General features: G+C 41.8%; 2 protein-coding genes across 2 annotated transcripts in view; both read right to left on the bottom strand.

Annotated features, from left to right (window-relative positions):
• Window positions 1–12,684, bottom strand: part of asap2b (ArfGAP with SH3 domain, ankyrin repeat and PH domain 2b) — a 50,126-nt gene extending 37,442 nt beyond the window's left edge. Inside the window, exon 1 of the mRNA XM_029754926.1 lies at window positions 12,279–12,684. Coding sequence (XP_029610786.1) covers window positions 12,279–12,410 — 132 coding nt within the window. The 5' untranslated portion in view covers window positions 12,411–12,684. The remainder of the gene's footprint in view (window positions 1–12,278) is intronic.
• Window positions 12,685–12,961: 277 nt separating this feature from the next.
• Window positions 12,962–17,240, bottom strand: e2f6 (E2F transcription factor 6). Its single transcript, XM_029754929.1, has 8 exons — window positions 16,785–17,240; window positions 16,626–16,687; window positions 16,406–16,449; window positions 15,946–16,195; window positions 15,473–15,625; window positions 15,048–15,162; window positions 13,861–14,017; window positions 12,962–13,546 (listed from the first exon to the last, which is right to left on the bottom strand). The coding sequence occupies exons 1-8, from the start codon at window positions 17,130–17,132 to the stop codon at window positions 13,509–13,511; spliced, it is 1,167 nt and encodes a 388-aa protein (XP_029610789.1). The 5' UTR covers window positions 17,133–17,240; the 3' UTR covers window positions 12,962–13,508.

Genomic DNA, 17,240 nt, shown 5'->3' on the forward strand with positions numbered 1-17,240 from the left:
GTGGCTACTTTGAAGAATCTCAAATCTCAAATATATTTTGATTTGTTTAACATTTTTTGGTTACTACATGATTCTATTGTTTTATTTCATAGTTTTGATGTATTCACTATTATTCTACAATGTAGAAAATAGATAAATAAAGAAAGAAAGAAAGAAAAACTCTGGAATGAGTAGGTGTGTCCAAACTTTTGACTGATACTGTATATGCAGGACTGCACACTTGAAAACAAATAGCCTTCTGGTTTTCCCACAGCTCCAGCAGCCCAATGGACTGGCTGGCAGACACTCACCCAGCCCAGGAAGGCATGGAAGCGAGCAAGCTGGGACAGGCTAGGCAGTCAGAGAGAGGGAGGATAAAAAGAAAGAGAGAGAGAGATAACATTCTAGGACATTTGCAGCAGCCCAACACCAGTCCAGGCCCCAGGGACTCTCCTAGGATGCAGCAGTGATGTACAGTACAGGTAGCCACGCAGCCAGGTCGAGCTAGAGCTTTGTTCTGAGCTAGACTAGATAGATTAAAGAGTGATCCACCACACACCATAGCTCTGGTCCAGGGTGTTACGTGCAGCTTGCTGACACTGACACACAACTGATTGGCAAATGTACTGCAAATTAAGAAATCATGTGACTAAACTAAATAAAAAGAAACTACACTATGAAACAAAGATACATTATATAAAGAATGATAGTAAAAAGCTTTGGGGAACCTTAAATGAAATTTTGGGGTAAAAAGCCAACTCGGCTCCTTCATTTATTGCATCAGATGTCTAATTCATCACAAAGCCCAATGATATTGCAAACTACTTGAATTACTTTTTCATTGGCAAGATAAACAAACGTAGGGATGACATGCCAGCAACAAACTCTGACGCTACACATCCAAGTATATCGGACCAAATTATGAAAGACGGTAATTGTACTTTTGAATTCCGTAAAGTCAATGTGGAAGAGGTGAAAAAATTATTGTTGTCTATCAACAATGACAAGCCACCAGGGTCTGACAATCTAGATGGAAAATTACTGAGGATAATAGCAGATGATATTGCCACTCCTATTTGCCACATCTTCAATTTAAGCCTACTAGAGAGTGTGTGCCCTCAGGCCTGGAGGGAAGCTAAAGTCATTCCGCTACCCAAGATAGTAAAGCCCCCTTTACTGGCTCAAATAGCCAACCAATCAGCCTGTTACCAACCCTTAGAAAACGTCTGGAAAAAATGGTGTTTGACCAGATACAATGCTATTTTACAGTAAACAAATTGAAAACAGAATTTCAGCATGCTTATAGGGAAGGACACTCAACAAGCACAGCACTTACACAAATGACTGATAATTGGTTGAGAGAAATTGATGATACAATTATTGTGGGGGCCGTCTTGTTAGACTTCAGTGCAGCTTTTGACATTATTGATCATAGTCTACTGCTGGAAAAACGTATGTGTTATGGCTTTACACCCCTGCTATAATGTGTATAAAGAGTTACTTGTCTAACAGAACACAGAGGTTGTTCTTTAATGGAAGCCTATCAAATATAATCCAGTTAGATTCAGGAATTCCCCAGGGTAGCTGTTTAGGCCCCTTACTTTTTTACATTTTTACTAATGACATGCCACTGACTGAGTAAAGCCAGAGTTTCTATGCATGCAGATGACTCAACACTATACACAACAGCTACTACAGCAACTGAAATGACTGCAACACTCAACAAAGAGCTGCAGTTAGTTTCAGAGTGGGTGGAAAGTAATAAGTTAGCCCTAAATATTTCCAAAACTAAAAGCATTGTATTTAGAACAAAACACTCACTAAACCATAAACCTCAACTAAATCTTGTAATAAATAATGTAGAAATTGAGCAAGTTGAGATGACTAAACTGCTTGGAGTAAACCTAGATTGTAAACTGTCATGGTCAAAACATATTGATGCAGTAGTAGCTAAGATGGGGAGAAGTCTGTCAATAATAAAGCCCTAGTTTTGTCGCACCTTGACTACTGTTCAGTCGTGTGGTCAGGTGCCACAAAAACGGACTTGGGAAAATTTCAGTTGGCTCAGAACAGGGCAGCATGGCTGGCCCTTGGATGTACACAGAGAGCTAATATTAATAATATGCATGTCAATCTCTCCTGGCTGAAACTGGAGGAGAGATTGACTTAATCACTACTTTTATTTATGAGAGGTATTGACATGTTGAATGCACCGAGTTGTCTGTCTAAACTACTGGCACACATCTCGGACACCCATGCAAACCCCACAAGACATGCCACAAGAGGTCTCTTCACAGTCCCCAAGTCCAGAACAGACTATGGGAGGCACACAGTACTACATAGAGCCATGACTACGTGGAACTCTATTCCACATCAAGTAACTGACGCAAGAAGTACAATTTTATTTAAAAAAACAGATAAAAAACACATTATCGGGAGACACCTTTGGCACAGACACACACACACACACACACACACACACACACACACACACACACACACACACACACAATAACATACGCACTATACATACACATGGATTTAGTAATGTAGATATGTGGTAGTGGTGGAGTAGGGGCCTGAGGGCACACAGTGTGTTGTGAAATCTGTGAATGTATTGTAATGTTTTAAATTGTATAAACTGCCTTACTTTTGCTGGACCCCAAGAAGAGTAGCTGCTGCTTTGGCAGCAGATAATGGGGATCCATAATAAATACAAAAATATAAATACTGCTGGTGTTTTCACACTTGGTCCATTTCAGCCATTTTTTGCAAACTCAGTGCAGTTCGCATATTTATTTTTGCAGTGTGAACACCCCCATTGAACTGAATAGAGCCCCTGAACCGGTTTGCCTGAATTATGAAGTCCGGTTCACTTTATTGGGGCAATGTGAAAACTAAGCTCCCTTGGTTCGCTTGTCATTATTCCCGCACCACACACTAGACTACTGCAACACCGTTTCCCCTGCCATAGCCCTTCACATTGGTGCCACAAAATGATGTGCAAATTCGCAAAAGAAACGTGTGCTGTTTTTGTATATTGATTAGCAGAAATGACAAAATATGTGTTTTTAGTTTAAATTATTTGTTTGCAATATGTGATCAATAGGCTAAGATCGCTTCATAAACGGTTTATTCCATTGTGGGGTTTGAATAGTGTGAGAAAGGACAACATATTTGCTAAGAATCACAACATAGGGTACAAAATCTATTCTAGCTCTTAAAGGGGCAGTAGCCTACATTGGGAGTACAATTTTCAATTACATTGCATTAGAGACACACCCCCCTCAGAGAGTGACTCAGCTGCACGTGAGCTCTCACATTTTTCAACATGTTTTTTTTACGAAAGGATAGATTTGGAGTTAGATAAACTTGGATTTTCAGCAGGTACATATGCAGGATGCTACCCTCCACAGCATGGCCTTCGCTCCAGAACAAAACTCCAAACCTACAACCTAATTTTGACCAAAATTAACTGGAGAGATTACTGCTTCCAAGGTTTTTCTTTTTCCAAGCTATACGGAGGGTGCTCTAGCAAACAAACAGCAGAGATCTGAGGACACCATCCAACCTGGAACTGAGTGAGTAGTGTTTGGTCTGATACTATTTTGAAAGCCAAGAAGAAAAAGAAAAAAGGAAAAGAAAGTACATTACAATGATATATTTAATTTTATGGGGACTGAATGCTGAGTTAAGGCTCCCAGGCTTGCAAGGACAGACCAGATACAAATTCAATTAGCACTAAGGTGTAAAGTAAAAGGCCTTTGGGCCCAACAAGTGGCGGGAGTCTTTAAAGCATCCTCTGAAGCCCCCTCCTGCTGTTCAAAGACCATTCACTGCCATTTTCTACAAGAAATCTGCCTCCAGAAATAAAAGCTTCTCCCATGTGGGTGTGACACCTACTCCCATTGCCTGCTGCACTGCTGCTTGGATTCCACCCGGCAATTTGTTCCCCGTCTGCCCTGGCCTGTCTCCCCCTGTCTGGCACAAGTACCCCCACCACACTCATCCCTCTCTCCCGAGCTTTCGCTCGCCTCCAGCACTCACGCACTGTTGGGGCAAGTGACTCTGAACTTACAATGGCTAGCCCCAAGTCATTATATATTTTATTTTTTTCTTGTACATTTTGCTATTTTGCTATTTGCCTCATGACTGCATGACTACATACTTTGTTGACTACAAACTTTCTTCACCCAACCATGGGACAGACTATGTTTTTCCCACACTCAGGACTCTGACTATCTATTGGTTACACAGACTTTTGGACCCCCCCATCCTATTCTAACCACCTCTCGCCGGCTTGTATTCATGTTACCTGATGAAATTGCTGTACAATATGAACTTGTTGCCATCTGATGCATATTCAAATGTCATAAATCAGCACTGCAGAGCACTCCCTGTACTATGTCGTGCCTTGATTGTATTACTGTTGAGGATATCTGGAAATGTGCATGTACACCCTGGCCCATATCTTGTTGCAAGCCCCAATTCTGACTTGTGCTCTGATTAGAGGTCGACCGATTATGATTTTTCACCGCCGATACCGATACCGATTATTGGGGGACCAAAAAAATGCCTATACCAATTAATCGGACGATTTTTTGTTGTTGTTGTTGTTGTAATAATGACAATTACAACAATACTGAATGAACACTTATTTTAACTTAATATAATACATCAATAAAATCAATTTAGCCTCAAATAAAATGAAACATGTTCAATTTGGTTTAAATAATGCAAAAACAAAGTGTTGGAGAAGAAAGTAAAAGTGCATTATGTGCCATGTAAGAAAGCTAACGTTTAAGTTCCTTGCTCAGAACATGAGAACATATGAAAGCTGGTGATTCCTTTTAACATGAGTCTTCAATATTCCCAGGTAAGAAGTTTTAGGGTGTAGTTATTATAGGAATTATAGGACTATTTCTCTCTATGCGATTTGTATTTCATATACCTTTGACTATTGGATGTTCTTATAGGCACTTTAGTATTGCCAGTGTAACAGTATAGCTTCCGTCCCTCTCCTCGCTCCTACCTGGGCTCAAACCAGGAACACATCAACAACAGCCACCCTCGAAGCAGCGTTACCCATGCAGAGCAAGGGGAAACAACTACTCCAAGTCTCAGAGTGAGTGACGTTTGAAACGCTATTAGCGCGCACCCGGCTAACTAGCTAGCCATTTCACATCGGTTACACCAGCCAAATCTTGGGAGTTCATAGGCTTGAAGTCATAAACAGCGCAATGCATTGCGAAGGGCTGGTGGCAAAACGCACAAAAGGGCTATTTTGAATGAACGCTTACGAGCCTGCTGGTGCCTACCACCGCTCAGTCAGACTGCTCTATGAAATCATAGACTTAATTATAACATAATAACACACAGAAACACAAGCCTTAGGTCATTAATATGGTCGAATCCGGAAACTATCACGTTTATTCTTTCAGTGAAATACCGAACCGTTCCGTATTTTACCTAACGGGTGGCATCTATAAGTCTAAATGTTCCTGTTACATTGCACAACCTTCAATGTTATGTCATAATTACGTCAAATTCTGGCAAATGAGTTGGCAACGAGCCAGGCGGCCCAAACTGTTGCATATACCCTGATTCTGCGTGCAAGGAACGCAAGAGAACTGACACAATTTCACCTGGTTAATATTGCCTGCTAACCTGGATTTCTTTTAGCTAAATATGCAGGTTTAAAAATATATACTTCTGTGTATTGATTTTAAGAAAGGCATTGATGTATATGGTTAGGTCCAGTCGTGCAACGATTGTGCTTTTTTTCGCAAATGCGCTTTTGTTAAATCATAACCCGTTTGGTGAAGTTGGCTGTCTTTGTTAGGAAGAAATAGTCTTCACAGTTCGCAACGAGCCAGGCGGCCCAAACTGCTGCATATACCCTGACTCTGTTTGCAAGAGAAGTGACACATTTTCCCTAGTTAAAAGAAATTCATGTTAGCAGGCAATATTAACTAAATATGCAGGTTTAAAAATATATACTTATGTATTGATTTTAAGAAAGGCATTGATGTTTATGGTTAGGTACACGTCGGCGCAAAGACAGTCCTTTTTCGCGAATGCGCACCACATCAATTATATGCAACGCAGGACTGGCTAGATAAACTAGTAATATCATCAACCATGTGTAGTTAACTAGTGATTATGATTGATTGATTGTTTTTTATAAGATAAGTTTAATGCTAGCTAGCGGACAATTGGCCCAGTGTTGCCCAGCTTAAGGTTTGGCCGGTGTAGGCCGTCATTGTAAATAATAATTTGTTATTAACTGACTTGCCTAGTTAAATAAAGGTTAAATAAAAAATCTCTATAAAAAAATGTATATGCAGTTATTATTCTGCTATTTATTCTGTTACCAATAATATTTACATAGTATCTTCTGATTGCAATTTATTTTATTTTACACGCCTTTTTCTCCCCAGTTTTGATCTTGTCTCATCGCTGCAACTTCCCAACGGGCTCGGGAGAGGCAAAGGTGGAGTCATGCGTCCTCCGAAACATGACCCGCCTAACCAAGCTCCTTAACACCCGCCAGCTTAACCCTGAAGCCAGCCACACCAATGTGTCGGAGGAAACACCGTTCAACTGGCAACCGGGAACAGCCCGCAACCCGGCCCGCCACAAGGACTCCCATTCTTCTCTGCAGATCCTCTCAAACTCTGTCAGGTTGGATGGGGAGCGTTACTGCACAGCTATTTTCAGGTCTCTCTAGAGATGTTCTATCGGGATAAAGTCCGGACTCTGACTGGGCCACTCAAGGACATTCAGAGACTTGTCCTGAAGCCACTCCTGCGTTGTCTTGGCTGTGTGCTTAGGGTAATTGTCCTGTTGGAAGGTGAACCTTCACCCCAGTCTGAGGTCCTGAGCACTCTGGAGCAGGTTTTCATCAAGGATCTCTCTGTACTTTGCTTTGTTCATCTTTCTCTCAATCCTGACGAGTCTCCCAGTCCCTGCCACTGAAAAACATCCCCACAGCATGATGCTGCCACCACCATGCTTCACCTTAGGGATGGTGCCAGGTTTCCTCCAGACGTGACGCTTGGCATTCAGGTCAGAGTGCAATCTTGGTTTCATCAGACCAGAGAATCTAGTTTCTCATGGTCTGAGAATCATTTGTTGCCTTTAGGCAAACTCAAAGTGGGCCTTTTACTGAGGAGTGGCTTCTGTCTGGCCACTCTACCATAAAGGCCTGATTGGTGGAGTGCTGCAGAGATGGTTGTCCTTCTGGAAGGTTCTCCCATCTCCACAGAGGGACTCTAGAGCTCTGTCGGAATGACCATCGGGGTCTTGGTCACCTCCCTGACCAAGGCCCATCTCCCCCGATTGTTCAGTTTGGCCAGGAGGCCAGCTCTAGGAAGAGTCTTGGTGGTTCAAAACTTCTTCCATTTAAGAATGATGGAGGCCAATGTGTTCTTGGGGACCTTCAATGCTGCAGAAATGTTTTGGTACCCTTCCCCAGATCTGTGCCTCAACACAATCTTGTCTTGGAACTCTACAGACATTTCCTTTGACCTCATGGCTTGGTTTTTGCTCTGAAATGCACTGTCAACTGTGGGGCCATATATAGACAGGGGTGTACCTTTCCAAATCATGTCCAATCAATTGAATTTACCACAAGTGGACTCCAATCAAGTTGAAGAAACATATCATGGAAACAGGATGCACCTGAGCTCAATTTCGAGTCTCATAGCAAATGGTCTGAATACTTATGTAAATAAGGTATTCCCGGTTTTGATTTTTATAAATTAGCAACAATTCCTAAAAAAATGTTTTCATTTTGTCATTATGGTGTATTGTGTATAGATTGATTAGGATTTATTTTTATTTAATCCATTTTAGAATAAGGCTGTATGTAACAACATGTGGAAAAAGGGGTCTGAATACTTTCCGAAGGCACCGTAGGTATATGGTATATCTAGCTGTCTGAACACATTCTGATGGAATGGTAAAAACCCAACAGTGCATTGAGTGAATGTTGGAAATCGATCTTAGTTCCTTTCTAAACATAGCAATGAGAATGCAAAGAGGACTCGGACCAAAAACATTGGTGAAGTGAACTGGCAAAAGAGTTGAGTCCTCATTCAAAGGTAAGGACAGTGTGAATACGAAGAGAACTGAGATATTTCACTTTTAACCCCAGAGTTCACTTTAAAGAGGACTGAGATCGGTTATTTTTTTTGTAAGTGAAATAATCTGTCTGTAATCAATTGTTGGAAAAATTACTTGTGTCATGCACAAAGTAGATGTCCTAACCAACTTGCCAAAACTATAGTTTGTTAACAATAAATGTGTGAAGTGGTTGAAAAACGAGTTTTAATGACTCCAACCTAAGTGTATGTAAACTTCCGACTTCAACTGTAGTCATCTTTAAAATATATATAGGACTCTCAATCAGAGGCAACTAGAAAACACCTGCCTCCAATTGAGAGTCCAATCCCAATTAACAAAACATAGAAATACAAAAGACTAGACAGAACATAGAAAAACACTAACATAGAACAGTGCCCAAAACCCCCCGGAATACATAAATCAAATACCCTACTAAACAAACCACCACCCCGAACCACATAAAACAAATACCCTCTGCCACTTCCTGACCAAACTACAATAACAAATAACCCCTAATACTGGTCAGGACGTGACATTAGGAAGTTAAAGCTTGGTCGTACAGTGAGGGAAAAAAGTATTTGATCCCCTGCTGATTTTGTTTGCCCACTGACAAAGAAATGATCAGTCTATAATTTTAATGGTAGGCTTATTTGAACAGTGAGAGACAGAATAACAATAAAAAAATCCAGAAAAACCCATGTCAAAAATGTTATAAATTGATTTGACTTTTTAATGAGGGAAATAAGTATTTGACCTCCTCTCAATCAGAAATATGTCTGGCTCCCAGGTGTCTTTTATACAGGTAACGAGCTGAGATTAGGAGCACACTCTGATTCCAAACTCTCCACCATGGCCAAGACCAAAGAGCTCTCCAAGGATGTCAGGGACAAGATTGTAGACCTACACAAGGCTGGAATGGGCTACAAGACCATCACCAAGCAGCTTGGTGAGAAGGTGACAACAGTTGGTGCGATTATTCGCAAATGGAAGAAACACAAAAGAACTGTCAATCTCCCTCGGCCTGGGGCTCCATGCAAGATCTCACCTCGTGGAGTTGCAATGATCATGAGAATGGTGAGGAATCAGCCCAGAACTACACGGGAGGATCTTGTCAATGATCTCAAGGCAGCTGGGACCATAGTCACCAAGAAAACAATTGGTAACACACTACGCCGTGAAGGACTGAAATCCTGCAGCGCCTGCAAGGTCCTCCTGCTCAAGAAAGCACATATACATGCCCGTCTGAAGTTTGCCAATGAACATCTGAATGATTCAGATGACAACTTGGTGAAAGTGTTGTGGTCAGATAGACCAAAATGGAGGTCTTTGGCGTCAACTCAACTCGCCGTGTTTGGAGGAGGAGGAATGCTGCCTATGACCCCAAAAACACCATCCCCACCGTCAAACATGGAGGTGGAAACATTATTCTTTGGTGTGTTTTTCTGCTAAGGGGACAGGACAACTTCACCGCATCAAAGGGACGATGGACGGGGCCATGTACCGTCAAATCTTGGGTGAGAACCTCCTTCCCTCAGCCAGGGCATTGAAAATGGGTCGTGAATGGGTATTCCAGCATGACAATGACCCAAAACACACGGCCAAGGCAACAAAGGAGTGGCTCAAGAAGAAGCACATTAAGGTCCTGGAGTGGCCTAGCCAGTCTCCAGACCTTAATCCCATAGAAAATCTGTGGAGGGAGCTGAAGGTTCGAGTTGCCAAACGTCAGCCTCGAAACCTTAATGACTTGGAGAAGATCTGCAAAGAGGAGTGGGACAAAATCCCTCCTGAGATGTGTGCAAACCTGGTGGCCAACTACAAGAAACGTCTGACCTCTGTGATTGCCAACAAGGGTTTTGCCACCAAGTACTAAGTCATGTTTTGCAGAGGGGTCAAACACTTATTTCCCTCATTAAAATGCAAATCATTTTATAACATTTTTGACATGCGTTTTTCTGGATGTTTTTGTTGTTATTATGTCTCTCACTGTTCAAATAAACCTACCATTAAAATTATAGACTGATCATTTCTTTGTCAGTGGGCAAACGTACAAAATCAGCAGGGGATCAAATACTTTTTTCCCTCGCTGTAAATGGGTCTTCCAAATGGACCAAAACAACTTTCAAAGTTGTGGCAAAATGGCTTAAGAACAACAAAGTCAAGGTATTGGAGTGGCCATCACAAAGCCCTGACCTCAATCATATAGAACATTTGTGGGCAGAACTGAAAAAGCGTGCACGAGCAAGGAGGCCTACAAACCTGACTCAGTTACACTAGCTCTGTCAGGAGGAATGGGCCAAAATTCACCCAACTTATTGTGGGAAGCTTGTGGAAGGCTACCCGAAACGTTTGACCCAAGTTAAATCATTTAAAGGCAATGCTACCAAATACTAACTGAGTGTATGTACACATCTGACCCACTGGAAATGTGATTAAAGAAATAAAAAATTATGAAATGAAATAATTATCTCTACTATTATTTCACATTCTTAAAATAAAGTGGTGATCCTAACTGACCTAAGACAGGGAATTGTTACTAGGATTAAATGTCAGGAATTGTGAAATACTGAGTTTAAATGTATTTGGCTAAGGTATATGTAAACTTCCGACTTCAACTGTATATGTGAAAACACTCTGTGGCTCTCTGGAACAGAGCTACCCACCACACAACACAAAGAAGCAACAGCATGACACTCCAGTCCACAGCGATACTGTCATCAACAGGCAGGCCACCACAGAAGGCTTTAAGCAGATGACAACAGGCAGCCACAGTGGGCTGCTACAGGCCATGTCTGGCAGACAAGAGGACCTGGAAAGGGGAGTGCTGCCTGTCAGTCGACTTGATGTAATGATTGCCATTACTGCTGCCTGCTGTGTGTTCTGGACGTTTGTGTCAATTTATCAACGTGAATGTATCGTGTGTGTGAATGCATTTATGTGTCCAACTTGATAAACACAGTGCGTTCATTGTCAACTGTGAAATCTAATGGGGGAAAGGGGAAGCTAAAGACTGGCATTCTGTTTCCGACTTTCAGTTGTGAAACAGAGAAAGCCGTTGCAATACAACACTTCTTTGTTTTGACAAGATTACACTTAATGTAACACTTACAACAAGTGTTCTCTAGTCAGCTCTCCTCATGTGGTATGTTCTGTATGCAACACTGTTCACACATCAACAGATCCTCTCATAGGGCTATGTGTGTGTGACTTCCTCCATTGAGCAAAAACAGTTTGCTCTAAAATGGATAGGGACTACACTATAACAATCCAGTGATTCATACAGCCTCCCCAAAGGCCAGTAGTGTATCTGTCGCATTGACAGACCATGTTCTTATTACCAGCCTATAACCAGCCTGGTTTAGGGCAACAGCACATCTCCAGTGAGCATTCAGGAGCAGATCTGGATGCCAACAGATGCCAGGGATGCCATAGAAGTACCATTGTGATCTACCGTGCATGACAATAGGCCTAATGCAAACACAAGGTCAATGTCTCAAACGGCATACTGTTCCCTTTAAAGTGCACTACTTTAGACCAGCGCCATATCAGTGCCATTTGGGACTTACCAAGGAAAGCCAATTCCAATGATATGGAAGTGTGAAGGACCCACTGTGTATTAAAGGTGTGGTACTACTATTCAAGTTTGTAAAGGGCTCAAGCCTCAACGCATGGAAGTGTCCACACACTGTTTTCAAAGTGAAACTGTCTCATAGGCAGTAGGCTAACAGATAAGATAGATTCCTCATAACGGGGTAAAGCTTTTTTGCATGAGGTCATAGTAGCCTACAATAATTACATCTTTACAAAGGAATGTTCAACTACATTTTTGGTATATAGATTGCTAATTAGAATTGGGTCAGAATTAAATAGCCTATAAACTTGGGCGTTTTATGAGCAGTTGTTGGTGGACACTTGGGGAATAAGAAAGCAGGAAAAGAAAAAAATGCTTTGATTTCTTAGAGGTCTTTTTCCGTTCCTCTTTTGGTTTCAGAAGTTGCATCCGTATCACTTGAAGGGAAACTAAACTCGACAAATAAATGTGGGAAAATTCGGTTACTTTGTGCGTAAAGGCTATCCGTGCGTAAAGGCACACATTTGATTCTAGAAAAACCTTTAAAAATGTAAAGTCAATTACAGTATATTGCTACTTTCACACCGCGGTGGCCTGCACCCACCTCTTCCAATGCTGCCACGGCGTTCCGACAATGCGACATCCGAGTGGTGAAGTTTGAGGTTGTGGGCGCTTTGTAGTCCTCATTAGTTTCGGCCACAAATTCCGTGACCGTGATCAGCTCCGGCGGCGGCATCTTAGCTCACTTTAAATGTCTCTGTCTATAAAATAAGTTATATCCCAATCCTTAATTAACAGTTTCAAAAAAATAACTGGTGTGCCATAGGATTTGTTCGGCTACTCCAAGTTTGCCATTCCGCGCCGATCCACAGTCAAAACTACAGTAGTGAAATGTCTGTTTATTTGTGTCTTATCCTTGTGTCCAAGAAAAAATATAAATATTTCATTATTACAGTTTGTCTTAGCCCACGAAACAACCTGTACTGGGCGCATAGTCAATGGAGCGTCAACCTGAGTATAGAAAGGGGAGGGACAAACGGGTGAATTGGCATGTTTGAACGAATGGGAACCTAGATGGATTTCCCTTTGCTCAGTTGGCTTTCCAAGACTCACTAGCAATGACAAACTTTGTGAATAAGGTGGCTCAGGTCTACACCATAGGAATGATAAAAAAAAAATAGTATTTCATAAATAGTTAATTACATTTCAAAATCGTGTACCTCATAAATAGAAATTTAGCCAGGGTGTTGCACATTGAGATAAGTAATAAAATAAGGGATAGATATGTTTTTATATACAAGTGAGTTTATTCATAGGAGAATGCATTGGAAGTGTTTTCTTAATTAGTAATAACAGATAATAAAAACAGAAAGACAAAACTTTTAATAGGGCATTCAGAATAGAACATACATACACGTTCCAATCCACTAGGGTACATGATGAAACTGCTTGGAAAATTAAACTTTATGTACATGAGCATTTGTTACTTTCTAATGACTATAGCTGTCACATTGATACTGTCCACCATTTTCCACACATTTTAAAGATGATTGAAAAGTACAGGAATACAGTAGTGTACTGCAACCACTTTACTAAACTCAAAACTACATGTATAAAAATAAAGCTTGTGATTTCATGACTTATGTGCACTTTTTACAATCAAGTCATACAAGGAATCGTTGGCATTTTACACAGAAAAATATATTTAAAAAATGACAAAAATGGCCTCTTCCCAAAGCGACAATGTCAGAATGTGGAGTCAGAGCCCAAACAGTGAGACAAAAACATCCAATGAGGACAATGTGACAGTGCAGCATACTACCATAATGACAGACTACCCACTCTGTACAGCATTCTGTGATGCAGAGGCCCCTACAGAAGGAGAGAAATTAACAGTTGATTTGTTGACCACAACAAAATATCTACTTTCATAACTTTCCTTTTGTGAGAAAACTGACCTCATTTGATACAGTATTCCCCAAGCCTATTTTATAGTAAACAGCTCTCTCTGCTGCTTGCAGTGGGGAACACACTCAATGTTCCAATCCAATCATGGCATAATCCCTTTCTTACAGAGTAGGACATCTCAAGGTACTTTACATAGTTGTAATTAAATGTCTGGAGCACCTAATATAGCTTAACAATTGTATAATTTTATTGATTGAAAAGCACATCTGTGTTGTTACCTGTGTGCAGAAGCATGGTCTTAATCCTGCTCTCCTCCAGTGATAGAAAGCCTGTTGTCTTTCCACTTCCCTGAGTGGCACGTTGAGGCCCGTCCATCTCACAGGTCAGCACTTTGATTGGTCCCCTGCCTCCTTTCAGGTGGATTTGGATGACGTCCTAAAATGGAAACAACTCAAAGTGATTAGTTCAGCCAATCAACAGCAGACTAATTGGTTTAGAATTGTACCAATTCTGCAACTGTTTAGATGGCATCCGCATGCATGTACTGCATGTATTGCAACAGAGTTGTGTTCACTGGGCACAAAATGGTCCGAAACAGAGCGCTACTACGTGAACTTGTCCAACATTAGCGCAGCTATAGCTGCGCTAATGTTGCAGAAAGCCTTTTTTGCAATTAGCCAGATGGCCACAGCTAGCAAGATGACAACATTTTTTTATTCACTCTCCATAATCACATAAAGCCCATAGATACATTTTTAACTAGCTGTTAGCATGATTTGCTAGCTAGCTGTTGTGCTAGCTAAGCAAAGACGCCGCATTTACTCTCGGCAGTGAGCTACAGGCAGCTGCTTCATGGAAACAAATCCATTGTGATTGAATTGTAATGTTACTAGCTACAGTGGCCAGATAGCTAGAGTGGTAAAGCATTTAGTGTTTGTGTTGAACTTATTACCACCCCATTTGTTTCATATTAAGTGTGTTTGACTGACTTGCTCAGTTAGCAAGCTAACATTTTCTATCTAGCTAAATAATAAATGCACATTAGCAAACCAAACAAAAAAATCCCTCTTCAAGCACAACCCTCTTTTGCTAGACTTGCTCAAAAAAATGTATTATGTAGCTTTATTGTTTAAGTTCGAACAACTGATGAAAAGGGTGGATTAGATAGGAAAAAGTGCCCTCTCTCTTCATTTTTCTTGTCACTCCTGTCGGCTCCCCCACGTGGAGGTCCGTGCTCTCTAAAAGTCGAGTTGTCGGCCACCGCCGAGCATTACAATTCTACAAGCAGAAACGGCAGTTTCGTTGGTACCAGGTCGGTACACAGCAGGTACATCTTTTGTTCTAGCAAGAGAAGGAACGGCCTCATACTGCGATAAGTACCTATCGGCAGTCTATCCTCACTCAGATTCTCAGTTGTTTCACGCTTAAAGCAGGGTTGTGGTTGTCGCTCCAGGGCTTACTGTACCTCCTTGGGTGTTGGCACCTCCAGCTTGGTCTCTTCCGGGGCCTTGATGGCAACGACCGTCTGTTCCTGGAACACCTTGATACCACTGATGTCACTGTGGGTCACGTAGGCTAATGTGCAAAGGGAGTTAAAGGGGTACAACAGCAGGATACATAACACCCTTGTACTTTAGTAGACATTGAGATAACTGAACCAATATTTGGGTACAGTATGGTTCGTTCCTGATGATTGTGAACTGAAACGTAGCTTAATTTACAGTTGCACTTTCTCACATGGATTTCACAATGGTGGAAACTTCCTCCAGCCAAAGCCTATGCTTTTCAATCCATGATGGTGAGTGTGCAAGTGCACACTTCTGGAAAAAGTTTGAGAATCGAAACTCATGTAAGAGGTGAAATGTATCGTATGCTTTTCTAAAAGGATATTCTATGTTGTCCAAACTGTCAGTCATGTCAAAGAGCTGCTGGGCACAGGTCTTGATGAGCTCATCCAGACTCTCCTCCACCGTCTTCAGGTTCTGCAGCTCCCGCTGAAGCCTCTGCTTCGGCCCAACAAAACTGGTGACTGGACACAGACCTCTGGGGAGGGAGAGGAGGAAACCACACAGAATACAGATCAACCCCCTTGCAACCATGCAGGTTGACCTGGGGGGGGGGGGGGTCGCATATTCATCAGGGCACGCAACAGAAAACATTTTACAAAAGTTTTGCAACAGAACATGAGTCTTTCTTATAGGACAAGTTCAGGTAGTCCCTTCCTATTTTAGTCTGTTTTATTCCATTCGGTGCCTAATGAATACAACCCTGCATGAACACATCCTGTCAAAACAGACACACAAACACAGAAGGTGGGAGCACAGACTGGCAAAGAGCCTGTGTGTTGAAGATATATTACTCACATCCACTTGATCTTGTTGGCCGATTGTTTCTGGATGAGCTTGATCCCCTCCAGGCAGTTGGTGATGTCATATACCCTCCGTTTGCGTGTGTGGAGGTTCTGTGCTGCGAGGTTGAGGTCCATGATACCATGAGGGGCGCCACTCATCAGCCTTAGGAACTTCTTGGTCAACAGAGCCAGGGATAGATCCTGGCGGACAAATCCCTTACTGGTGACCGGTAACACTGGCTTGGGTTCAGTGGAAGCACTGACTACAGTAGGAAAAAGGTACAACATTGCATCAAAGCCAAAAAAAATGACATTACCTGCATCCCAAATGGCACCCTATTCCCTATATAGTATATTAAAAGGCCCTGGTCAAAAGTAGTGCGCTATATAGGAGATAGGGTGCCATTTGGGATAAAGTCTTTGTCAAAGGCACGGAAGCATCATTCTTTTTCAGTAATGATGATTACCCATACCTTGTCTAGTCTTTGTCTTGGTGCCTTCAACCAGTTCACAGAACCTAGAGTGAAGAGGATAAAATAACAACCACTGAAATAGGCCTTTTTGTTTTCATACACCTAGAGAGATGTGTAGACGTGCACAATGCATGTATGCCAGTAGTTAAAAACACAAAAGGATGAATGCTTATTATTGAAATTTTTATCCTACATACAGGCTAGAGTGCCGCAACCTTACCTTGATGCAGATGGTTCTGTCTCGGCCTGACTCTCATCATATTCTTCTTCAACATCGTCATTCTGTAAACAAAATGCATATAGACAGGGCTTGCTAAAAGTTAAAACGACTACAATGAATGCAGTAAGAAAGCTGTCAAAATGAGGAGCGCATCCTCACGTGCATAGCCGAAGCATCATCATCATCCACGAATTCCTCTTCGTCAGAAGAGTCCTCGCCCCACGGGCTGATCAGACTCAGTGGCCCGTCGAGGTATGGGGGCATGATAGGAATGGCATCCTCGCTTATTCCGCGTGGTGTTATGTGGTCTGTCAGAAAGTGGTCTTCACATATTCTGTGCTCCTCTGTTGAATCCTCCTTCTCCGTCTCTCGCAGTGCGGCAAGCCACACTTTCACCCGAGCCTGGTCATTAGGAAAATTGAAAAACCTCTTGGAAGGACGATTCGGAAACGCTCCTTTATTATTGTCACTTCGATTAGGACACCCCTGGACCACGCATTTCACCATGCTAAAATGTATGTGGCTACCACCGCCTACATTCGAACGTTTCGTAGCTAAATAAAATATAACGTTTGTTTATCTCAAATTCACGTTTCTTGGACAGGAAAATATATA

Source organism: Salmo trutta, chromosome 1, assembly GCF_901001165.1.
Source record: "Salmo trutta chromosome 1, fSalTru1.1, whole genome shotgun sequence".
NCBI lineage: Eukaryota > Metazoa > Chordata > Actinopteri > Salmoniformes > Salmonidae > Salmo > Salmo trutta.